Source organism: Talpa occidentalis, unplaced genomic scaffold (assembly GCF_014898055.3).
Source record: "Talpa occidentalis isolate TD23 unplaced genomic scaffold, MPIMG_talOcc4v2.1 talOcc4.9, whole genome shotgun sequence".
NCBI lineage: Eukaryota > Metazoa > Chordata > Mammalia > Eulipotyphla > Talpidae > Talpa > Talpa occidentalis.
Genome location: NW_023605305.1, coordinates 32,328,407 through 32,354,297, shown reverse-complemented (window position 1 = coordinate 32,354,297; position 25,891 = coordinate 32,328,407). Strand labels below are relative to the sequence as shown.

At 36.3% G+C, this 25,891-nt stretch overlaps 1 protein-coding gene and 1 non-coding gene across 10 annotated transcripts in view; both read right to left on the bottom strand.

Annotated features, from left to right (window-relative positions):
* OSBPL9 (oxysterol binding protein like 9) overlaps nt 1–25,891 on the bottom strand; it is a 122,610-nt gene that overhangs the window by 33,706 nt on the left and 63,013 nt on the right. For 4 of the 9 annotated variants that reach the window (XM_037498277.2, XM_054691369.1, XM_037498276.1 and 1 more), the window contains 4 exons: nt 8,806–8,901; nt 7,337–7,384; nt 6,087–6,116; nt 5,287–5,337 (listed from right to left, as the gene is read on the bottom strand). In XM_037498277.2, coding sequence (XP_037354174.1) covers nt 5,287–5,337; nt 6,087–6,116; nt 7,337–7,384; nt 8,806–8,901 — 225 coding nt within the window. Of the gene's footprint in view, nt 1–5,286; nt 5,338–6,086; nt 6,117–7,336; nt 7,385–8,805; nt 8,902–13,915; nt 13,985–23,152; nt 23,177–23,224; nt 23,328–23,348; nt 23,533–25,891 lie in introns of those variants that run through there. The other 5 variants (XM_054691370.1, XM_037498279.2, XM_037498278.2 and 2 more) reach the window with 5 other exon arrangements.
* Nucleotides 16,738–16,930, bottom strand: LOC119237385 (U2 spliceosomal RNA). Its single transcript, XR_005123314.1, has one exon. It is a non-coding gene; the product is annotated as a U2 spliceosomal RNA (small nuclear RNA).

The following is a 25,891-nucleotide window of genomic DNA, read 5'->3' as shown; positions in this document are numbered from 1 at the left end:
CAAAGAGAAACCCCACCAACTGGGAGAACATTTTTGCACACAACACTAATGATAAAGGACTGATCACAAAAATCTGCAAAGAGCTGATGAGACTCAACAACAACAAAGAAAATAATCCAGTCAAAAAATGGGCAGAAGAGCTAAAAAGAAACTTCTCTGAAGAGGAAATGCAAATGGCCAACAGGCATATGAAAAAATGTTCAACATCACTTGTCATCAGGGAAATGCAAATCAAAACTACCATGAGATACCATCTTACACCAGTGAGAATGGCACATATTAAAAAAACTAGCAACAACAAATGTTGGCGAGGGTGTGGAGAAAAGGAACTCTTCTGCACTGTTGGTGGGAGTGCAAACTGGTCCAACCACTATGGAGAGCTGTGTGGAGATTTCTGGACCTACTAAACATAGAGCTTCCATATGATCCAGCAATTCCACTCCTAGGTATTTACCCAAAGGACACAGAAACATCAATTCCAAAGAACACCTGCACCCCTATGTTTATAGCAGCACTATTTACAATAGCTAAGCTTTGGAAACAACCCAAATGCCCAAAAATAGATGACTGGATCAAGAAGATGTGGTACATATATACCATGGAATATTACTCAGCATTCAAAAAAGATAAACACATGCAATTTGCAGCAACATGGATGGCGCTGGAAGGGATCATGCTCAGCGAAATAAGCCAGAAAGAAAAAGAAAAATACCGGATGGTCTCACTCATAGCAGGAATCTAGAAAACTTAAATAAGGGACCAGGAAAATGAATAACTATAAGAAAGTGAAAATCAAAATCAACAAAAATCTATGAACCAGAGACACTTTTGTGGGGGTGGGTGGAGGGAGGGGAGGGATTGGGGTCAAAATGGGGGGGTTGAAATTGTATGGGGAATATAAAAATAAAATTTATTATAAAAAAAAAGAATATGTGGTATATATACACAATGGAATACTACGCAGTGAGCATAAAAGATAAATTCATGCCATTTGCAGCAACATAGACGGAACTTGAAAGGATAATGTTAAGTGAGGTAAGACAGAAGGAGAAAGGTAAATACCAGAGGGTGTCACTAATATGTGTTACATAAAGTAACTAAATAAACAGTCAGATAAAGACAAGCTTAAAAACTAACCCTTAACAGCTAACTACAGACTGAAGCATTGGGGGTAGGGTTTAAGGGAGGGGAAAAAACAAAGAGGGAAGGAAGCACAATGGTCTATGCTGGTGGATTATGGGTGAGTGGGTGGTAGGTGCACTATGGTGGTAAAGCCTGATGGGGGTATCCCAATATTACCTCAATTAAAAATAAATAAATAAAATAAAAATATTCCAAAGCAAGAAAAGTACTGAATTAGCTATCTTTTTATATTCCTTTGGAGGTCTCAAATGGCAGTGTTTCTCTCAAAGTAATTAATTTCAATATCTTACTAATAAGCCAACGAAGAATAGCCCTCCAAAGGGGTGATAACAATTTATATCCCCATCAGTACTGGATGGAAGTTCCCACATTTTTTTTAAAAGATTTATTTATTTATTTATTTATTTATTTATACAAGCACTGGGTACAGTCAGAAGTGCGGGAGGGTGAGAGAATTCACCAGAGTCAGAGCGGGGAGCACAGCAGGCAGAAGGACCGAAGTACACTGCTGAGGGGAGCAGCGGGCGGCAGGAGAGGTCTGCGCGCCATGTGGGACCCTCCTCTGGTGGCCGGGGAGCAACCGGGGATCGAACCAGTGCTGCAGAGGCCGCGGGCAGCTTCGCAACCCAGCACTCAACCGCTGCGCCACCGGGGAGGCCCAAGTCCCCACATTTTTCCCACAATTTTACCATAAATTTAAAATTTATACCCCCCAAAGTTTTAATAAAGACTTATTTAGGACTTGTTTTATGATGGTATTAAGTTAATTATAAATACTAATATTTGTGTTTGCATTATCACTAAAAGTAGAGGAACTATTATTACCCCTATTTTATAAAGGAGGAAACCAAAGCACAAAGAGGATAAACTTATTCAAGTGGTGAAGAAGGGACTCAAACACAGATATAGTCTGGTTCCAGAGTTCTCTCATTACTGTTTAAAAGCTTGGTATCTTATATCAGAGATTAACTGACTGAAGATTAAAGGATAGTTATCACAACCATGCAACCATTAAAAATTATGTATTAGAAAAATTTATTCAAAATTCACCATTATTTATCAGGTCCATACCACATAGCAGGTAACTGTTCTAGGCATTTAGGATACAGTAGTTATGGAGTAAATGTTTGTGTACTCCCAAAATTCAGGTGTGGAAGATCTAAATTGCCCAGTGTGGCTGTATTTGGAAGATGGGACAGCAAAAGAAATAAATTAAGGTTAAATAAGGTTCTAAGGGTGGGTCCTGACCCAACACAAGAGATGTCGTACAAGAAGAGATGCCAGAAGAGCCCTACTTGTTCCTCCCACTCTTTCCCCTCCTCCCTCCCTCTGTGTGTGTGTGTGTGAGAGAGAGAGAGAGAGAGAGAGAGAGAGAGAAAGAGAAAGAGAGAGAGAGCGCGCGCTTGAGAATCCCCCCAAGGAAAGGACATGTGAGATCATAGTGAGAAGGTGGTTGTCTACAAGGCAGGAAGAGTCCTAATCAAATTAGCAGAAAACTTGATTTTTGACTTCTAGCCTCCAGAACTGTGAGAAAATATATTTCTGTTGTTTAAGCTACCCAGTCTATGAAACTTTGAGTGAGGGGGATTTGAATAGGCAAGTAACATATTTCTGATCTACATTTAAGTTAGGCTTAGAAATACATACAGGGCTTATATAGGGAACATATAATTTGAGGGATGTATTTGTACATAAAAAGCCTTTAACATCTTTCCCTCAAATTATATGTTCCTTATATAAGCCCTGTGTGTATTTCTAAGCCTAACTTAAATGTAGATCAGAAATATGTTACTTGCCTATTCAAATCCCCCTCACTCAGAAAGCTGTGTGGAGATTTGTTAACCTACTAAAGATAGAGCTTCCATATGATCCAGCAACTCCACTCCTAGGTATTTACCCAAAGGACACAGAAACATTAATTCAAAAGGGCACCTGCACCCCTATGTTTATAACAGCACTATTTACAATAGCTAAGCTATGGAAACAACCCAAATGCCCAAAAATAGATGACTGGATCAAGAAGATGTGGTATACACAATGGAATATTACAAAGCAATAAAAAAGATAAACTCATGCAATTTGCAGCCACATGGATGGCGCTAGAAGGGATCATGCTCAGTGAAATAAGCCAGAAAGAAAAAGAAAAACTCCGGATGGTCTCACTCATAGCAGGAATTTAGACAACCTAAATAAGGGACCAGGAAAAAGACTAATTGCAATAAAGTAAAAATCAAGGTCAACAAGGAACTATAGACCAGAGACACACTACAGTAGGGGGCGGGGGGGAGGAGAAGAGGGATTAGGGTCAGAAAAAGAGGGTAGGAATTGTATGGGGAATATAACCAAAATGAAAATGCGTACATTATGCAAAAATGAAAAATGGTGAAGAATTATATAAAATAATTTACTAAAAAAAAAAGCCTTTAATATCAATAAAATTCCCTCCTGGAAACAATTTAAAAGACCAAACTCCATTTACTTGGTCCACGTTACCCATTTTAAAGAACCTAGAAATGAAGATAAGTTAGCTAAAATAGACAAATAGCAGGCACAGTCCAAACTATAGAGAGTTCCAGAATTATAACTCATTCCAAAGACAGAATACCAAAACTTTTCTTGATTGGTGCCTAAAAGGTGAGCTACTGAAAGAGGTTAGGCTCTCCTTCCTTAAACCTATCCAAAAGTCTTACATGATTTATCAATCACTCAAACGGACCTAAATGCTATTAGCTCTTCTATTTCCTCAATATTTTAGTGAAGTAGTATGAATCCCTAAAACACCTATCTACTGACACTAGTTTACTCATTATGTTTATATAGGTTTTTGGGCAACTAATAGTGTCTCCCAACCACTGTTGTAATTTCGCAGTCAATAAAACCAAACCAGGGCCTCCCAGGTGTTGTAGAGGGTTGAGTGCAGTGCTGTGGAGCTGTCCGCAGCCTCTGCAGCGCGGGTTCGATTCCTGGCCAGCCAGAGAGATTGCCGCATGTGGCTGCAGACCTCTTCTGTCCACGCCCACTGCTCCCCTCAGCAGTGCTTTCGGTCTATCTGCCTTTCTGCTTCCCACTATGTCTCTGGTGGGTCCTCTCACCCTCCCGCACCTCTGGCCTGTATCCCAGCTATTGTATAAATAAAAAATAAATCTTTAAAAAAAAAAAGAAAACCAAACCAAATACCTTACTTACCCCTTTTATGTCTCCAATCCTATACTACCTTAAACTTTAGAATGTATTTTGACACACAAAAGTAGATGAAAAATTTACAAATATAAATACGATTTCAGACATAGTAGTCAAGAATGCCAAGAAAGTGAACACAAATTATGAAAATATTGAGTCTAGTCTTCAAAATTTTTACCTCCTCCCCCTTTAACTTGTAAGTGAATAGCCTTACTATTTAAGCACAAATGCTATTTGTCATGCTATTTGTCTATGCTATTTGTCATTAGCACTGCTAGGAGAAAGTTATTGGGGGAAAATATATGCAATTGAAAAAGTAAAATAGGTCACTAATTAAAAACTCACACAAACACATTTCCAAACTTGGCTGCTGAATGGGGCCCCCAGCCCCTCGAGCCACTGGCTGTAAGCATAGGGGTACAGTCAGGTAGAAATAATCAAGCAATAAAAATAAACTTAGGTTGAATACATCAAAATTTTTCAGAAAAGCAGATTATACCCATGGAATTTTTAACACACAATCATTCAAATGCTATTTTATTTTATGGGAAACAACAAAGGGGTTCATGAATGTCATTTAGTAACATAAAATTTTAAAAAAAGTCTCTGCATACTCTCATTATAAGAAAAAACTTGCAAAAATTTAATTCTTTTTTTCCTAAGACTTTTTCTGTGAAACATTTTGCACTGTTCCAAGAAGTCATTATGGATAAAATGAAAGGTGGGGGTGAATCATTCAAACATGCTCCTTTCCTTCTCATCTGGCATCAGAAATGATCTTATCAATGACAGACACAGGATACTTTGGTAATAGCCAAACACAAAAGTTGTTCAACAGTACTTCTACAATAAAATACTGTAGAAAGGTAATACATTGCAGAACCAAGTTTTCTGGTTATTAAAGAAAAATGCCAATGTAATTTTTAAATCCCACTGACGTAAATGAAAGTAATATTTACTTACTTTAGCAATCTGCAGCAACACAATGCAGTGTTTAATTGACTCTACCATGCTCTATAAAAACAAAACACTGATTTGAGGATCTTGCTTCAAATAAGTTAAAGGTTAAAATACAAAAATTCAGTTAAATATAAATTACACAAGAGATATTCTCCCTGGATATCCAGTGAGTTCTGATATATTGATAGTGTCAAAAGAGGTTATTATAGCAATTCTATGAATTGTTAAGAAATCACAAATATTGTAATATTGCATATCATCTAAATGTTTTTTCAATACTTTAAACAGAAGAGATGTGAATCTAATTAACTTCCAAATTCTGAGATCAGCAGCAGATAATTCCAACGTAAATTCTGAAAACATTTTTTAAGACCTTAATGGAATTACAGAGTATTCTACCAAGACACTGGTGAAATGCTATTTTACATAGTTTTAAAATGCTTTTATCCAAATACAAATCTTATTAATAACCCACTATCTAATGCCAGAAGGCCAGTATATCAAAAAACTCAAATCATAATATATTCTAATTATATAAGAGATATATGTTGTGCATGGATTAGCAACCTTTTATCTAAGGATCTCAAACAGACAAGACGAAAAAAGATAAAATGGTACGTGAAGTCAATTTCAATTAGAGGGATTAATCTAGTCACTAAAATTCCTTTGGAAAATAATTCTTAAACCTTTCATAAAAACTACAATCTCAATTACTACTATTAATAGTGGCAACTTAAAAACAAAAGTAGCATTTTAAAGCACTTTCTAATGCAAAATCAGAGTTTATCAAATATATAACTTACATTTGTGGTCTCTTTGAGAGTTTCGATTTTCTGTGAAAATAATAAGTTTTAACAAAAATAATCAGAAAAGCAAAGCAGTATCTCTGTTGCTTTTAACTAGTCATTTAAGGAATTTTACCAAAATTACTCTAAGTGAGTGCAGGCAGGTTAGGAAGGGAATACTTTTCTGCTATACTTTTTATTTTAAATTTAAAAAATCATACATTATATGGATTAATTCTTCAAATAAAATACATGTTATTCAAGATTTGTAAGAACGATGCAAATCATTTTTATTCCTTACCTGAAGTTAGTTTTGTCTTTTCTATCTGATTCATTATGTAATTTCAAAATGCTTATTTTAGAATCATCTTAAACTAAATTGTTTAAAAATAGCATGGGTCTTGGGCCTCCCCGGTGGCGCAGCGGTTGAGCGCTGGGTTGCGAAGCTGCCCGCAACCTCTGCAGTGCCGGTTCGATCCCCGGCCCCTGTGCGAGGGTCCCACATGGCGCATAGACCTCGCCTGCTGCCCACTGCTCCCCTCAGCAGTGTACTTCGTCACTCTGCCTGTTCTACTCTCCGCTCTGGTGAATTCTCTCACCCTCCCGCGCCTGACTGTACCCAGTTTATAAAAAAAATTTAAAAAAATAAAAAAAAAATAGCATGGGTCTAAATTCTAAAACTAAGAAGAAAAGGTGAGTTAAATATGAGTTATTACAATTACCAAATGTAAAAGAGCCAAACTGCAAGACTAAGATCAACAGAAATGCTAAAAACAAATGATGTGCATCAGAAATCTGGTCAAAAGGGGGAAAAACGTTAACTGAAAAAAGAAATCAATATTCCAACTACAATATAGTTGGCAGAAATCCAAAAGGGGATACATGCTACTATTTTGTAGCAGAACTATGAAGCAACACTTACATAGTTTCCTTATCTGTGGCTTCTGGTTTATTTTGAAAATTCTTGCCAATTGTAAATAACTGTAAATTGTAAATGTAATAATTGAAATTTCTACTTTTAATTTTTGAAATCTGAAAAGGAAAGTTCTTACTCCTAGGAAGGTGGTACTTACAAAAAAAGGCCTTTTGTTTATAAAACCAGAACAGAAGTGCACCAGAAATCTCCCCTGTAAGTCTCTATATGGCAATACTTCATAATAGGTCAAATGATACTATTTGGTAATCAAAACACTGAAGTCCTTTTTTTATTTCTCCAAAAGGCTCTTGAATTTAACATATTTATACAAAATCATGATTATAGAAATTACCTTTCTCTGTTCATCATCTTTGCAGTTTTGAAGTTTATCATCAAAGAGCTACAGGATTAAAAAAATCATATAGCATCAATCTGATTTACTACATAGTATACATTTAATAAACACAGAAAAGTAAACTTTCATTCTTAAACACATTTCTTCCAATGATGATTTATGCGTATTTTCAAGATAGCATGCATTTTTTTTCAAGTCACTATAGCAAGTTAAACTCAAATGAATTATTTTCAAGAATAGAAATCACTCACTCTTGGGGCCTACCTGGTGGCACAGGGGTTAAAGAGCGCTATCAAGCTACTGCCAGCCACTATAGCATGCGATCCCCAGCAGACAAGGAACTAACCCACATGGTGCAGCAGACCTCTCCTGTTGGACTGCTGCTCCTCTCAGCAGTGTATTTCAATACATCTGCCTGTTCTGCTCCCCACTGTCTCTGGAATCTTCACACCCCCAACTCCCCCACCCGGGCTTACACCCCAGTTCTTGTGTGCATAAATAAATAAATCTTAAAAAAAGAAATCAATTACTCTCATAAAATTATAACCAAAGAAAGCAAATGTTTTTTAAAGAACTTAAAACAGGAGAGGTTTGCTGTGCCATGTGGGAATCTCCCTGGCCACCTGGGAATCGAATCTGCAGAGGCTGTGGACGGCTTCACAGCACTGCTCTCAACCCACTGTGCCACCGGGGAGGCTCACTCATAGCAGGAACCTAGAAAACCTAAATAAGGGACCAGGAAAAAGAATAACTATAAGAAAGAAAATATCAAAATCAACAAACAACTATGAACCAGAGAGACACTATGGGGTGGGGGGGGCAGGGAAAGGAGGGATTGGGGTCAAAATAAGGGGGTTGCAATTGTATGGGGAATATAAAAATAAAATAAAATAAAAACAATAGTAATATATTAACTATAAAAAAAAGAACTTAAAACAGAGGTTCAAACCTAAGAGTTTTTTTCTGCTTTGTCATGTAAGTTTAACAACACCCCTGTTTTCCCTCCCAAGACTGTTGCTTGTAATTAATTTTAAAGTAAAAATTAAAGGAGAAAAAAAATTAAAGGAGACAACTCATTTAAGTAAAGATGAGGGAAGCAGAGAAATCATTTCTCCTACCACCCATTCCCCACTATGGAAAAAACAAGGTCTTGGAAATCAAGCCATTTAAAATCAGTTTCATAGAATTTTTTGGCATCTAATCTTATAATATTTTCCTTCTAGTCATGTCCAGATATTTACCTTTTCTAATGATAAAAACAATGTACACTATAAATAATACTATTTACCAAATTTGAAATGAAGACCTTTGAATACGTCATCCAGATCTTTTAATAAGTCAGCTTTAAAAATTGTTGAAGAACCACATAAGATTTGTAAACTAACATCAAATAACTGTTTTTACACAAAATGAAGGTTAGTAACATTTACTACTTTACATCAATTTAATACATATTAATGCCATACCTTTAATTGTTCTATTAAAATTTGTAGGTAAGCATCGGCCTCTGTAAGTTTCTTATCAAAATCTTGTACACTAGGAACAAATCCTGAATCCAAACCCTGAAGAAAAAGAAAATTTGCAATAAATCTAGCAGCACCCAGATAATGTTTGAGTACAAAAGACAGATCATTTTTCATACATGACATTTCCATTTTAAAAAAAAATTAGTACTTTTACATAATTGGTGTACTTAAATTACTTAAATTCTCCAAGAATAATTATACATGAATCTTCCTCATGAACATCTAACACTATTCCCTTCTCATCCATTACACATGCTATTGCTCAAATTAGGATTTACTCTGCCCTTCAGAATCTGTTCTCCCAAAAGCCTCATAATGGCTCCCAGTCACCTACAGAGCAACAATAATTTAACTAAAGGAATACCTAGATTACCTCTGATTTCCCCCTACATTTTGTTCAGTAAATTCTTCCAGTCACTTCATCTTAACTTCATATTCTTACTATTTTGTTCTCCCTACCCAGGTGTAGGTTAAGAACGCTTAAGTTTTTCTCTTCCTCCCTTATTTAAAAAAAATGAATCTCAAAATTCTCACCTCTTTTATGAAGGCCCTCCTTAACTCAAAATGACAGTGCTTTTCTCCTAATAAAGTTCCCTACTTACTTTCACTGTTGGCATGAACACTACACTTTGGACGTGGTGTAAATGTTTATTTATTTAAAGGGTACACTTATTTCTCAGTTTAAGAGTCTGGCATTTGCATTTCCTACTTTCTGTACACTAAAAATTTTAAGTTCCAAAAGTATGGGATTTTTACATTTTCACTTAGAAGAAATTTTGAGTCTTAACCATCTCTCACAGAAAAAAAATCAACCCATGGTGTAAAAAACAAAACAATTGGAGACTGAACAAGAAGACTAGCAGCTTGCCATATTTGCATGCCCAGTTGTCATCCAGATAAAAAGGGAAATGAAGGTTGTAAATCACTAATGTCACAACCCCTACCCAACCACAAAACTCTGTACAAAGTGGGTGAAATACAGTGGTTCGACAGACTACACTTGATCTTCACTTATTTTATCTTCCCCCTGCCTTTCACCAAAACATGATTATCACTTTCACGATCTCCATTTTAGTAAACTGAGCTGAGCTCATTTTCTATTACACCAGCAGTACACTATAGCATTACATAGCAATAAACTTTAGCATTACACTAGAGCACTTTCACAATCATTATCTCAAAACACTATATTGAAAAGGTATGCTATTATGTAAATAATAATAGGCTGACAAACCTGGTTTCTAACCGCAGCTAAGCCACTTAGAGATGCTAAGCTACTGTCTCTCTGAGTCTTTTTTTTACCTGTCAAGTATAGGTATCGTGCACCCACTATTACTGATGTTGCAGATCCTACATCTACTAAAGACTAAAATTATGGTCACTATCAATTACCGCTATTAGTACTATTGCTTTGCCCAAAGTAAAATTCAAATTCTGAATCAGAACACTAGGCACTTAAGTCCTATTGAGCACATGGAACAATCAACTTATATTGTAGTCCATTTTCTCACCAAATTGAAAGGCAGGCAGTAAAACTGCCTTTTTTATTTTTTACACACATAAATAAAATGCTTGAAATGAGTACTGAAAAACCCCTTCCCAATGAGATGTCATGTATAAAAAAAAATTTAAGAAGGAAAAATCATAATAATCTATAATATAGCCACATGTTTATTAGATATTTATTAATGATTAAATATCTTCATCTCTAAAGATAACCCCAAAACTTCCTATTAGAAACATATACTATGTAGAGTATGATAATAAAAGGTATGGAAAAGGAAGGATAAATTATCATAATATACAGTACTGTACTAAGAAAAAGGGCAGTAATTTCTTTCCATGTTACAGTACCACAGAAAAATTAGGACTGCTTGGGCTTGCTTTTTGTTTTGTCTCACAGAGCAATATAACTATCAATAATTTATAAGACCCAGTTAAAATCAACTAATTACATTGTTCTTGCTAAATATGGTAAGTCTCCCAGAACACTCCTTTGCCCCTAGTCCATATGACACAACATCCAAGATCTACCTACCAATCCGCCTTTCTTTATGTAATGCATAATGGGAGACTTACAACAAGTTATTAGTGTCAGCTCCCAGAAAGGGCCTAAACTCTCTTGCAGTCTAGTGTACTTAAAATCTAGTGTACTTAAAATCTAATAGTTACCCCATCTCAATCAATAAAATAACATATACATACTTATGAACAGTATGCATACTGATAGTAATTAAACTGTTTTCTCAAATCTCATAAGAACGCACTAAAAAAAAATAGAAATTTCCACTAAATCTTGATTTAAAAGAACAGAATTAAAGCCACTTAGTCCAAGGATCCAAGCTCCCACTCATATAAATTGCTTTTATACTGTCTTTGAAAGTCATTTAGTCTTTGCTTGAGTATCTCAAAAGGAATTCATCACCTTCCAATAGATTACTTCATGAAAATCCTCTTAAGTCATAACTATTTCTCTTTTCATTCACCATTTACAATATCAGACATTATACTTAGTTATAGCCTTTTTAATGGCATTTTTGTTCAAAACAGATAAAAACATTATAGTCTTTAACAGAAGTGGTCTGTCTTCTGGGAAAAAAATCTCAGAACAGGGCAAGTTCTTCAAGACAGAGTCATGACTTCAAATTTCTTAAGTGACAACTTACATTAGCTCCTGAGAATAAGTAGGGTGGTGGTGGTGGTGTTGGGGGCTAAGCAGATATACATTCAAATACCGGGACTTGCATTATCTATCATCTATCACATTTTATAATTAAACATTTTATTATAAAGTCTACAATGGCAGGGACTGTGCCATTCATTCAACACTATACACCCCAGGACTAGTTCAGGACTGGGTGAGTATTTGTGATACTCACTGCAGTGTCAGATAATTGCTAATGTCATGATAACAACCTTTTCTGTGACCTTTTTTCCTAGATTTTTCTTGCTTTCTGTTCTCTTTCTCCTTCATTTTTTTTACTCTTTCACTTCCTTCTTCACGTTTTCCTTTCCCTCTCTTTTGTCCATGTCCTTTTGGAGTAACTACGATGACTAAGTTGTACTTACAGCAATCAGGACCAAAGAGGTTGCTACTCACTAATTTATATACTGATGAGACATAGTTCTAACTTGATTTCTGTATGAATGTATTTAAAGTCTAAATTACAAACACAACTATTAAAGAGGAAATAAAGACAAAATGGTCTGTGCTATAAAAGAAATTAAATTAGAGGGCCTCCCCTGGTGGTGCAGCGGTTGAGCGCTGGGCTGTGAAGCTGCGCGCAGCCTCGGCAGTGCCAGTTCGATCCCCGGCCACTGGGCGAGGGGCCAATGTGGCGCGCAGACCTCTCCTGCCGCCCGCTGCTCCCCTCAGCAGTGTATTTCGTCAGTCTGCCTGTTCTGCTCTCCACTCTGGCTCTGGTGAATTCTCTCACCCTTCCGTGCTTCTGACTGTACCCAGTGCTTGTATGAATAAATAAATAAATCTTAAAAGAAAAAAGGAATTAAATTAGAAAAACTCAACAGAAATTAAACCTGAAGCTAAACTAAAATTAGAAATCAAGGCAGCTCTTCCTGTCCGCCAGTGCCTATGCAAGTGTCTTTTATTGTCCTATCCCTTTTCTAATAAACCTACTCTTTAATTATAAAAAAAATCAAAATAAAAACACACTGATATGACAAATATACTAAAAACAAAACTATCTCTAGCTTTTCAAGAGTACTTAATAAAGTGTGTGTGTATACATATATATGTGTGTGTACACATGTGTATATATGTATAGACATATATAAGTATGTGTCTCTGTGTATATGTGTGTGTGTGTGTGTGTATATATATATGTGTGTATATATATATATATATATATATATATATATATATATCAAGGAAAATAACACATGGTTCTCTCTCAGTCAGGATAGACCCAGTTTAAAATATATACATAGAGGGAGGTATCTGGTCCAATTGTAGAGAAATTTTAAAATCACTACCTAGACTGGTAAAATATCAAGTCTCCTCAAAACTGTTTATGAAACTACCTCCTACTTTCTTCTACATTTATGTTGAATAATATCACTTTTCTCTTTTCAGAAGGCACTTCAAAGCTAACAAATGTTAGCAAAATTATATGAATTTCTATTAATGACGTTAGTTGGGACATTGAACAATTCATACATATGCATCACCTAAGCGTCACACCTTTATTAAAAAGAAAAATATTACAAGGATGTCCTTAAAACTGTCTTAATTACTTATGAATTATAGCTGCTTTAAGAGAGACACTTGTTAATAAAACAGTACAAGAGACAATTTTGAAGGCAGTAAGACCTTTTAAAGTTAACTCCTGTGCGTAGAGGAAGAGTAGTGAATAGTGGCAGTAAGGTGGTCAAGGGAGGTTTAAGGTCTTCTTAAAGTCAGAATCAGGAAATAAAGTTAGGGGTAATATGAGGAACTGAGGCTAAAATAATGTAGAACAAAGGACTATGGCTAGATAATAATATTGTAAAAAGGTATTCAAAAATGAGTATTTATTTTCCTATCATATATTATTTCAGAGCAAAAACTTAAAGGAGTAAGTCCCTTGTGTGCACTGCTTTTTCTCTTAAACGAAAAAACATATAATCAAAACGTTGCAAAAAGAGAAAAGGGAAATAGAAATAGAGATATCACTCCATGTAAGTCTCATCAAAAAGTTGCGAATAACAAGAAAGCAGAACTTCTTGGTAGAACTGTAAAAGAGAGTAACAGCTTAAAAAATTAACACTGGAAAAACACCAAAGAAAACAAGCCTCCTAACAACAACAAAAAAAATGGCATGGATCTGGACAAAAGTAGATGATTTTTAAAAATAAGCAATACACATCCTTTAATTAAAATAATGAAAGCTTTGCAGAACTGTCATTTTGATTAAAATATGAGAGTATGCATCACCTAAGAGTACAACATGAGAGTAATGTTCACAATTAGCAATTTGAGATGACATGCATCACAGATATGCTTTCATCCAATGAAAGAAGTATAGGGCATACTTACAATTGAATCACTTACAATTATTTTTGAAAATTCAAGAACTGGAGAGATACCAGAAGACTGGAAAAAAGCAAGTGTGGTACTGATCTTCCATAAAGGTAAGGAAAAGAGAGAATAGAAAGTTACCATGCTGTGAGTCTGACATCAATAATTAAGAGAAAAATAAGAGAAAAATCTGTAACTATACAGAGGAAAAGTAGGTACACAAGTAGCAAATGGTATAAGTTTGAAAATAAATAAGTGAAAGAACATATTATGCCAAACTTTGTGGCTTTTCTGTTTCTCAGAAATTTGTCAGTAAATTAAGTTTTTGGAGAAATGACACCCTTTTGTTGCCTAACCAAATACTTTAAAAGTTGGTTTACTAATGAGAAAAGTATATTAAGAAAGCAGAAATATTAAGACCATAATTTTATATGGGCTATACTATGATTTCCTTAAATTACTGAGTACTTATTTTCTCTTGAAGGAAAAAACAGTATATAATCTGTTGTCTGTCCAACCATTTCAGCTAAAGGAAGAACAGGATTTAGAGAGGTTTGAAGGTAAGAATTCCCTCTATTTTTCAATTCTAGAAAATACTCAAAAATCAATTAATTTGCAGTAAAGATTATCTTTTCAAAAATGTCCATAAAATTGGGCCTATTATTAAACTCTTTCCTCCACTATTACCTTCAGTCCAGTAAGTTATTTTCCATTTAAATCAATGTCCTGATAATTTAAGGCTCCAAATTTAGTTTCTCCTTAATCAACAAGGTAGCTATAGCTATTTTACCAACAAATGCTAAGTACCCACCCCAACAAGGCTCTAAAAGGTAAGGTATTTTCTGTAGTTCTAAGCAGTTCCATATTTCTTAACACCATGGATTCACCATGGACACACTATATACATAAGTTTTTTTTCTGACTGGTAGGTCCTCTATTAGATACTTTACAGGTTTCTCATTTATTACAATATAGTAAGGTGAACAGATATTAATCTAATTTTATAAGTGCTCGCTTATCCAAATCATCCAGTAGAGTTTTTTTTAAATTGGTATTTTAACCCAGTCCTTTGACTTCAAATCCATAATATTTTTCTATTAAGGCACAAGGCCACTTGAAAAGAAATCATGGCATAAGAGCACTAATCGGTAATCTAAAAAATTGCCTGAAGAAGCCCAATATAATGAACACAAAAGGACAGATCCTGAATCTGCAACTTCTAATCAATTACCTGCACAATATGAAATAACTGTGAAAGCAAAGTTACTTTCACTGTTTCTATTTTCTCTAGGGATGAGAATAATACTAAAGTACTCAAGGTTGCTGGATAGATGAATAAAACAACACAAGGGGTGTTCCGCTTCCTTGTCAAAATTTGGAATCATAAATAACAAAATCTACCTTTATACCTCAGGCCCTAAACTAGAGCTTAACTTAAAGGCATTCAATTAGGAGTTGATGACTAAAAACAAAATATATAACTAAGTAATGCCATAAAACACATGAAATATTCATAGAGAACTACAACTGAGAAAGGAATATATAAGCATAAGTTAAAATGTATTTAACTTCTTTTAAAAAAAGGAAAACAAACAGTAACTTGAACACTGGAGAAGATAACAGATAATAGTACTTTTTAAAGGTATGTGCAATAGACGAAACAAGTGGTAATTTATAGTAATGGAGAACATATCAGAAAAAAACTCCACATGAGATTTTCAGAAGGTATTGGGTATTATGCTAACCACAAAAGGTTAACTGTACTGAATTATTATTACATTTGTCACAATGTGTTAAAGAATGTAAGTCCTTTTTGCCATAAAGCAATCTAATATTTGAATACAAATTTGTTTTTCCGCATTGAAAACAGAACTGCTTTTATCTTTACATTTACAATAAAAATAGTTTTATGCATAAGAATTTGTTTGAAAAAATGCCACAAAACAAATTTGAGTTGTTCATATAGTTGTGAGAAAAATGAACTGCTTTGTCAAACAGGAATCAGGTACAGACAATATCCAAGAACTTTAATCACAACTTTTAGAGTAATTGCTTGCTCTTTAATATCTCTTCATCTAATAATGATTCTTTTATTAACCCTTAGACTTATAGAATAAAAGACTAATATTGATTCCGCAAAGTTATTTGGATACTCAAATAAATAGCTGCACAAAACCAGTTTAGGATGTATAACATTTTCCTCTATTTAAGTCACTGATAGTTTTGTCTTTCCAAAAATACTTCTAATTTATTCAAGAAAGCCACACAAAAGTTATTCTCAAAACTAAATAAAACAAAAAAAATCTTAAATTTACAAACAGGATGACCACATATTACCATTTGCCTGGGACAGTCCCTACTTGTGCCTGTTATCTCAACAAAATTACTAGCAGCCCCCTTTGCTGTTACAAGTGTCCCACTATAAAGTATATGGTCATCCTCTGTATAAAAAAAAAGTAACTAACATTTAATAATATAAATGCCTGGAAGGCATATAAGATTGCCTTAGAGGTTTCAAAATGTAGCAAATTACTTTTTAAAAAATCAAAAATGAAACGCAATTTTATAGGCTCTGTATGTAGAAAGCAAACTACAGAAAGAGAAGACAGCAGAAATCAAGTCAATTAATATTAACTGAATGGTTACCTTATGCTAGATAAATAGACACATGAATATATAGTACATTTTTTAAAAAGTTCCTTATATACACATACACACACACATTCTCCCCCCCCCCCACTGAAATAAAACACATGAAACAAAACACATAAAACATATTACTCCTAGGGAATGGAACTGAAGAAAGGGCATTTGAGATAGGGATTGTTAATTTTTACTTTACACATTCACATTGTCTGATATTCCTCTCCGTGGCAAGTAATGCAATTAACAGGTTGATGCATGAAATGGATGGAGCAAGCTCCTATTCCATCTCCTGATTCCAAATATTGATTTAATATACTGTCCTCAGATAGAGGATGTATGAGATATTAAAAGACAAGAGCAGATGTTACAAATGAGAAGTGTAAGAAAGGGCTAAGAAGTGATGATTTTTTAAAAAAAAGTATGCATTAATTTACGTGAATTTGATTTAAATAAAAAACTATGTAAAAAAATTGGAAATTGTACAGGTTATAACTATTTTTCAAAAATGTTATGAGTTTAAGCACAGAAAATCACCAGCATTATTCTATTAAAATTATCCAAAAATCCAAAAATATCTTCAGAGAATAAATTTGGCAATGTTGAAGCTCCTCAAGATACACCTTTCCAAGCAAAATAAAATATAGCATAACATCACTTATAAAGTACAAGCAAAAAAAAGGCACTTAATAATTAGCAATCATCACTACATGAGACTAAAAGCTGAGAAGAAAAATGGCCAGTAAAACAAAGAAAGTACATATTTTCCACATTCTTCCTGCCAATAACATGATTATGACTCAACATTCAAGAAAGCAAATTCATAAAAAACAGAAACACCTACTCCATCACTCCCTCTAACAAAGCACTGTTTGACCATATGGTGTTGGCAAACAGTCAATGTTTTCTTCTCACACATTATTTGGCCAGCCACTGGAAATGTCTTTAAGGCAAAAGTTAAGTCAGAATCTAAACAGGTTCTAAGATGGGACGGAAAAAATACAATCTTCTCTTTCCAACTTCTTATTATTGCCTAACATTCAGCTTCACAGCATTCTGGAAATCCAAAATTCTCCCTACTCTTGCTCCAAAATTCAAAGTTTTACATAAGTTTTCTGGAGATTTGCTCTATGTATAACTAGGAGAAATTCCCCTTAACCAGATGAAGCCTTAAACTCAGAATTTTAGTAGTTCAAATTTTGACAATGACTGCAGTTTTCATACATAAATCTTGCTGAAAATTTATTATAAAATATTTTCAAAAACAAAAGCTGGCACATCTTCTAACAAACCAGGTATCTTTGTATAGCAAAGTATACCAAATTGAAAATTAAAACAACGCCGTAGGAGAGTTAAGTGATTAACAAGCCAAATCAATCAATCAAATATTAAGGTGTCTATCGCACACAACCAAACAATAGAACAAAAACTAAATTCTATAATTGGTTTGATATTTATCCTTAAAAATCACAAAGTAGTTTTTGTAAATCTGATTTTAGTTACTGATGAATGTCAAACAGTTAAAAGGAAACCGGTTCAGTTTTTCCTAAAGTCATTAAAACTCTAACACAAAATTATCTTAATTTTGCTTAATTGTTGCAAAAAATCGATCAAGATGGTCTGTTATGAATAGAATATATGCCCATGAGGAAAGGACCTTGTTTTGTTCTCTACTGTATCTGCAGGTTAGCTTGGTTTGTAGCAAGTGCTCAATAAAAATCTTCTAAATTAAATGCTACCCATTAGTATTTAAACATGAAAAGTAATCAAAGAACAAGAAATTTCTGCTGATTGTAAATCAGAGCATTCATGAAAAAGCTAACTTACTTAGGTATTCTAATTTATTATAAGTATGGATACTGATTTTTTAAGGATAATTAAGTTCTTAAGAAAATCAATAAAACAAACTGTATTACACATCTGTAAAGATCAGACAATGACAATTAACTAATCCCCTAAAAACTCATTATCTCAACTGGAAGGGATTATACTAAGTGAAATAAATCAGAAAGATAATTTCACTCATACTTGGCTTATAGAGAAAAAAAATAACAAAGGAATTGACAAAACAAAAACAAAGCAAACCCTAGAATTAAGATGCAGCATTAAGGCTGCTAGAGGTGGGAGGCTGGCAGCAAAAGGAGGAGGGGACCCAACAGTCAAGGGTAAAGGACTGTGGGGGCTTTGAAGGTGGGGCTGGTGTGACAACATACATATGAGATGTGACTCTGTTCCACTAAATCATGCACAGTATTGTAAACGAAGAAAAAAATTTCACTCTCTCATGTCAAATCTTCTCATAAGCATATTTTTACATACTACTCTGGGCTTAAAATTCAGTTAAAATAATTATTTATTCATTGGGCATCTTCTGACTATGGCACTGAGCTGGATGCTTTGGGGATGCTAAGAAGGAGAGACAAACCCTGCCCTAAGAACTTCAAGTCTGTTATTGGAGATATATGCCTAGACAGCATATATTTGTAACAGCATTGTTACAAGTAAGTGTTAAGAGAAAGGCACTATTCAAAGGAGAAAGTTATGGAGATGAGGTTTCACAGAGATAGTAGAGGATTCAGACAGTAGAGTAGAGGATTCACTTCAGATGGGGAAGTGAAAAGTATTATAGGAGGAGATATGGGGGAGGAAACAGCATTTTCAGATGGGATGTTTAAGCTTCTCTTTAATAAAGTAACTAGAGAAGTGAGGGTGGGGTTAGGGAAACTAACAATGGATGTTGAGGTACCCAGTTATTAGGAAGTCTTCACCACCCTAAGTCTGAATCAGAGGAGGAACAACTCAAAAGGACACTTGTAGGATATAGACACTGCCAGAAATGCTCCAGAGGAGAGAAGCAGCAACAGGAATGAATACGCCAAAGGTTCACTTTGTTTTTCCCTTTCTATCTCCTGATGCTGCCTCCCATTGGCTAAATCCAACCAGAAGCCAGAGGATAGAAGACCCCAAATGAGAGAGGCTATAAAGATCAGTCTCCTGGAACAGAGTGCATAGAAGGGCAGAGAATGAATCTGCAGGAAAATGGAGAATAACCAGGAAAAGTATACTCCCAGACTCAGGTTAAAACATGCATAGGCTGGAATGGTCTCACTCATAGCAGGAATCTAGAAAACCTAAATAAGGGACCAGGAAAAAGAATAACTATAAGAAAGAAAATATCAAAATCAACAAACAACTATGAACCAGAGACACTCTATGGGGGGGTGGGGGGCGGGGAAAGGAGGGATTGGGGTCAAAATAAGGGGGTTGTAATTGTATGGGAAATATAAAAATAAAATTTAAATTAAAAAAAAAAGAGAAAAAAAATGAGGCTGGAAATCATAAGAAGGCCAAATAAGGAACATTATTCTCTTGGAGAAGTATGTCAGTTATTTCTCAGATCCAGATGTTGAATCGAAAGGAACCCAAAATAAGTGGCTGAACAGGAAAAAGGATCAGGGCTTGGAGGAGTGACAGAGCAGTGGCTAAAGAACAGCACCACTGCAGCACTCCATTCTCCCTAGAGATAATAAAAGATGAAGCATCATAGGGCTCTAGCCCTATTTATTCCAACCTCTGACTGTGTAACCTTGGGCAAGTAATTTGGCTTCTTGGAGACTTGTTTCCTTCACTATAAAAGTAGGTAGAAGGTGATTTTAAGATTTTGTCCAGTTTTAGGATTCTAGCACCTAGTATCTCCAGTATTTCTGTAAAGCTAGTGAACATTGTTATGACTAAATAACTCACCCTATTGGAGAAACCTAAGGTCCACTTATACACTTTTGGAAAAAAAATTTATTTCATTTAAATAAAGATAATAAGAACATAGAGGTTCCAACTACTGCCAAGTCTTCCATGGTATGACAAAGGATGTCAGAATACAAGTAAACTATCATTTAGTGTAGCCTTGAAAGTGAGTAAATAAAAACTAAAGAATGCAGAGAATGCAAACAAACAACTGAATAAGCAGAATAACTTGAAGAGGCCTATTTGGCAAGGGGGAAGTTGCTTAGTCAATATAGCAAAGAAGCAAAATTCTTAAAGGTATCTTCAGAAATAATAGAACTCCAATGTACAAAGGAGTATGAATCTCTTTCCCTCCTTACAGACACAGAGCAATCACTACCATTCATTAATGACACAAATATTTAGTGAATAGCTATTATGTGCCAGGAACTATAATTGTCTTCAAAGAACAGCTTTACAGACAGTACAGTTAACAGCATATATAATCACTACCTAATCTGGCATGAGTTTAAATTTAATCCCATCCATGCAGTGTCCCTAACTTCTCAAGCTGTGTCTTTCCTATCATACTACCCCAGAACCATTTGTGCTTACACTTCATAGTGTAAGGGTTCATAGTACTAGGGTGGATACCTTGGGTAGAAAACTTGGGCTGAGTCCAAACTTGAGAGATAAATTAAGGCCAAGTTGCAAAGGGCTTGAAGAACATGCCCGGCCACTGGGCTCTAACAAGAAGGAATTAAAACATATTTGAAAGTAAAGGTGTGAATCAGCTGGATTTCTTTTTGGATAGAGTATGAACAGGAGAAGTCCAATGACAAGAAGAGAAGAGACTTTGGTAAATAGCTTGGTGAGTGCCTGAATTAAAGCATTATATGGAAAAAGGCAAAATTCAGGAGAAATTACTAGGGCACACTTAATAGGATATGGTGACTGGGCATGGAAAATTAGGGAGCTAGAAAATGGCTTGGGGACTCCCAGGTGGCCTAAGGGTTAAATCTAATCACTATCACCACTATCCCCTGAGTTTGATCCCCACTGAGGGAGCTAACCCACATGTGGAACAGCAGACCTCTCCTGTCTTGCTTGATGCTCCCCACAGCAATGTATTTCAGCAGATCTGCCTATTCTGCTCCCTACTCTATCTCTGGTGAATCCTCTCACCCCGAAACCTCTGGCCTACACCCCAGTTCTTTACCCTTAAAAAAATTTGCTTTAATGACTATTGCTTAAGTATGGCAGAATTTCAATTAATTAGAATATTTAGAGAGGGATACTTGACTTAATTCTGTTTTCAGTCTAAGAACTATTCTTTCCATTGTAACCTTTTTTTTTTTTAAACCTTTACTGAAAAATCTTCCTAAGTATAATTTGAGGGTAAGTACATTAATCATAAAAGCCTCTGTTTCAATGGAATTGCCAAAATATCAGTTATCATTCTACAGTATAAGGTTTAGCTGCTGATAGAACTTGATATATCCCAGGGAATACCCTAGAATTTGCTTTTTAGAATAAAAGTCTTACATCCTCTTTCTCAAGCAATGGAGTGCAACCCACGCTACTGCAGGATTTTTCAATCAGCAGAATGTGGTAGTATCATAATGCTCATTTCTGATTAAACCAAACTTTCATTAAACTAAATTCCCTTCTAATCTTCGTATCAGCTGGGGATGGCTGAGGTTAAATTATGATCAAATACAATCTTTCCCCCTTAAAATCATAACATCCAGAACTTTAGAAATATCAAAATGGATGTGACCTTTTGCAATGGTATTTATTGAGGGACACTTCAAGTATAATGTCACCTCTGCAAAAACCAAACTCAGGACATTTTGGAAACAAATCCAGGTTCTCTATTATCGCTCTTATTGCCTATTTAAGCTGGGGGGAGGGGCGGACACAACTCATTTGTGGCAATAAATATCTTTCCTGGACAAGGAAAAGTTAAACGGTCCTTTTTTCCCCCTTTAATTTGTGTCTTGCAAGACCCACAAAAAGTGAAAGTAAAATTTTTTTAAGTGAGAGATGTTAACAATATTCATTAAAAGGCTTTATCATCTACTCAGTTCAATGCAGGCAAAGTTCATGGAGAGGATTCACAGGTAATGGCTGAGAGCTACCAATTTAAAGTTAACTACAAAAGCTCTTAAAACTCCATCTACTATTCTTAAGGTCGCTTCTAGTTTCGCCACTGAAAAGCAGGAAAAATAATTGCTTGATTTGTTTTTAATTTCCTGAACACATATAAAAATAAACAGTTTGATTAACAAGCAAAACCAAATGTTAGCCCCAAAGTTATTTCAAATTAGTAAAAATTTTTCATGTTCAATACCTCTCTCATTCTTTCCTAACAAAAGTACTTGTGAAGTACTGTATAAATACCACAAAAAAAGGATGATGATTCAAACATATTTCCTATTCTATTTATGACACTCAACTCTAATAACTAAGCTGGACTGAGAGCCTTTCCCTTCAGTTTTTATGTGAGCCCCGATGACTAAAGTTTTTCATATTTTAACAGAAGCCACCCAAAGAGCACAGCAACAACCTCCCTTCCCACGTACGTACATACTCACAAATAATAGCATCCATAATTATTACACATAAAAATACTGGATCAGACAAGAACACGGTGCCAAAAATAAGACAACAGAAAATGTTTGGTCTGCAATTGGAGAGTCTGTTCATGGGCAAGTGGTCAAAATCAAGCTTTCACCGCTAATAAAAAACTTTTGTGTTTCAAATAATACTGACACAGCTTGAGAAAGGAAACCGGTTTCACAAAAATGAATCGAAAAGGGGAAGAGATTCACTTCAACGACTGGTTTGCTGGGAAATGACCCCTTGGTGGAAGAGGAGGCCCTAGCCTAGCCTTCAACCCACCTCGGCCTGCCAAGGAAGTGAGGCTAGTTCCCAGGGAGGAGAGCGCCTGGGCGGCCACAACGTCCTACTCACCCCAGAGGGCGGCGGGGAGGCAGGGAGCGGGCGACATTCGCCCCCAGCCTGGGCAGGCAGCAGGGACCCCAGGGACTCAGGGGTGGGGGCCGGCCCCTCTCCCAGACCCTCAGGGTCTACTCACTCCGCAAGTGGCCAGCAAGAAAGCCATTCGCCAAGGCCCCCCGCCCTCTGTGCCTCCAGGGGAAGGAGCCGGAGGCCGCTTCCGAGCACCCCTTTTTCTCCCCCCCTCCGCTGAATCGCGGGGGCTGCGGCGTAGAAGGTCCAGCCAGGCTCACCCGTCCCCCCAGGACACGCCTCCTCACCCCTCTCCCCTCTCGCGGCCCCCGCCCCGCCCCGGCCTCGGCCTCGGGACGTCCTATTGGCTGTCCTGCCTGTTCCTGGCAAAGAGACCCCTGGCGATTGGCCATGGGTCACCTGCTGCGGGAGGTGAGCGGCTGACAATTGGCGGTTGGGCCCACTTGGGGGTGGAGAAGCGAAAGGGAGTCGGTCAACAGCCCCCGCAGCAGCGGGGGGGGGGGGGGGGGGGGGGGGCACAGGGAGGAGGGGGCTGGCAGGCTCTCAGCACCCGGCCCAGGCCCGACCCAACCCAGTCACCCCCTCAAGGGGCTCAGGGCTCCTCTTCGGCACTGGGGTTCCGGCTGCGCCAGGCCCCCTGAGGAGACAAAAGCGGCTAACGCAGGTTCCTCCCGCTGAACAGGGAGGTCGCTGCTAGAGGGAGTGCCGTTTAGCCTCTGGGCATCGGCAAGGGGATTCCCACTGGGTGACAGCTGGTGAAGGAGCTGCTCACTGACATAAACGTATTTCACCTACACCCACCGGCTTCTAGCCCAGTATTCTGGCAACTGTGGAGCCTAGCTGCTTCTTGATAACCGCTTTTGTTTACTTCCGGAAAGCTGTTTGGGTCTCGTGGTTGGGGGAGCAGGAGGAAAAGGGGAAGGAGAAGATACTATATCAATAGGCAGAAGCTCGGAGGCTGTTTTATTAATCCAGTTAAACACCGTAGGTCTGCTGTTGTGCCACAGCTCCATAAGGAATGTAGGTGGCTTGTGAAGATGCTTCGGGAATCCAAATAACAGAACTTCAAGTTAGATGAAATGTTCTGGGTTCTAGATCCCTCTAAAGAGTCATCCAAAAATGTAGGAAATCACAGACATAAATAATTAACTTACTGATACGGGAGACAATCTTTTCGGCTCTTAGTATTTATGCATATATACTTACAACTCTGCTATAAACTCCTAAGCATCTGATTTTTCTAACTACTGGTACCCTTTACAAAACTAGCATAGTGCACACTGCACAAAAGGCTTGCAGTACTCAGTGTAAGAGAGTACTTCAGTTTGCCTTAGACTTTTTTTTCCCCAATATGTCCAATACTACATGCACTCTTATTCCTGCACCTCAAATGCCTTGTCCTTTTCTAGTACTTTCTGTGATTCAGTAGATAAAAACCACTATTATCTACACTAAAATGCAAACCATAAACCAAGCAGGCAACACCTCCCCCATTCCAAATTCAATCCATAACAAGTTGTTCATTTTTACTACTAAATACATTCTCAATTCTGTCCACCTCTTTCCCTAACTACTACCCTATTACAGGTTTTGTCCTCTGCGATAATCTCCTTGGTGAGATTTTCATGAATCTACTATAGCTCCTCCAATTCATTCTTAAAACTGCAGCCACATTAGTATTTCCAAAACCAATTTCATTACTCTGTCATCACTCTTCTCTCAATCCCCTCCACTTTAAGAACTGCAAATCCTTAGGATCAACTGTTTTTACCAATGGCCTGCAAGTTTAGCCATACTAACACTCTAGTTCCTGCTTATATTTGTATGCCTTCATTTTCAGTCTTCTACACATGGTCTTTTTCAACTTTCCCTAATCTGACATGGACCTTCTAGCCTCAGGATCTTGGCATATTGTTGTCTTTTACATTTTCTTCTTGATACCAATCCTCACTCTTAATTCTACTCATCATTGTTTTCTCTCTGCCTATGTGAGTTCTTCCTATTATCTATTCTCATAGTCTATGCAATTCTTCTTTGTGAAACTCACCACAAGCTATAATTATACATGTTTGAGTAATTCTTTTAAATTAGCTTTATTATCATAATTCATGTGCAGTAAAATGCATCCATTGTAGATGTACAACTCAATATATTTTGATAACCGTGCATATAGACAACTATTACCACAATTAAGACAGAAAATTTCCATGATCCAAAATTAGAGACAAGGGATCATTAAGGACCTTGCTTTTAATAATGTCTTAATTAAACACTCAGATTTCTTTTTTAAAGTGTCTTCTACATCTCTCATCATCATCAGTGAAACAAGTCAGAAGGAAAACTTATAGATAATGGCAATAGAGAATATTATTTATGAGTCACTTAATAATACATATAAATAAAACCATGTTCCAGTTACACATTTAAAGCAGTCACAGTTGTACTCCAAAGTCTATCTTTTTATTATTTTATACTAGAGATTTGTTACAGACATATAGATCTCATTTTTCTAATCCTAGTGTAAAGTTAGTCTGCATAAGGAAAGATGGAACATTTAAAATAAAAAGTATTTACACAATACAACTTTACCCTTTTTATGGCAAGAAGCTGGAGGGTTCTAAGCAAATATAGCAACTGAAGTGCTTTTAA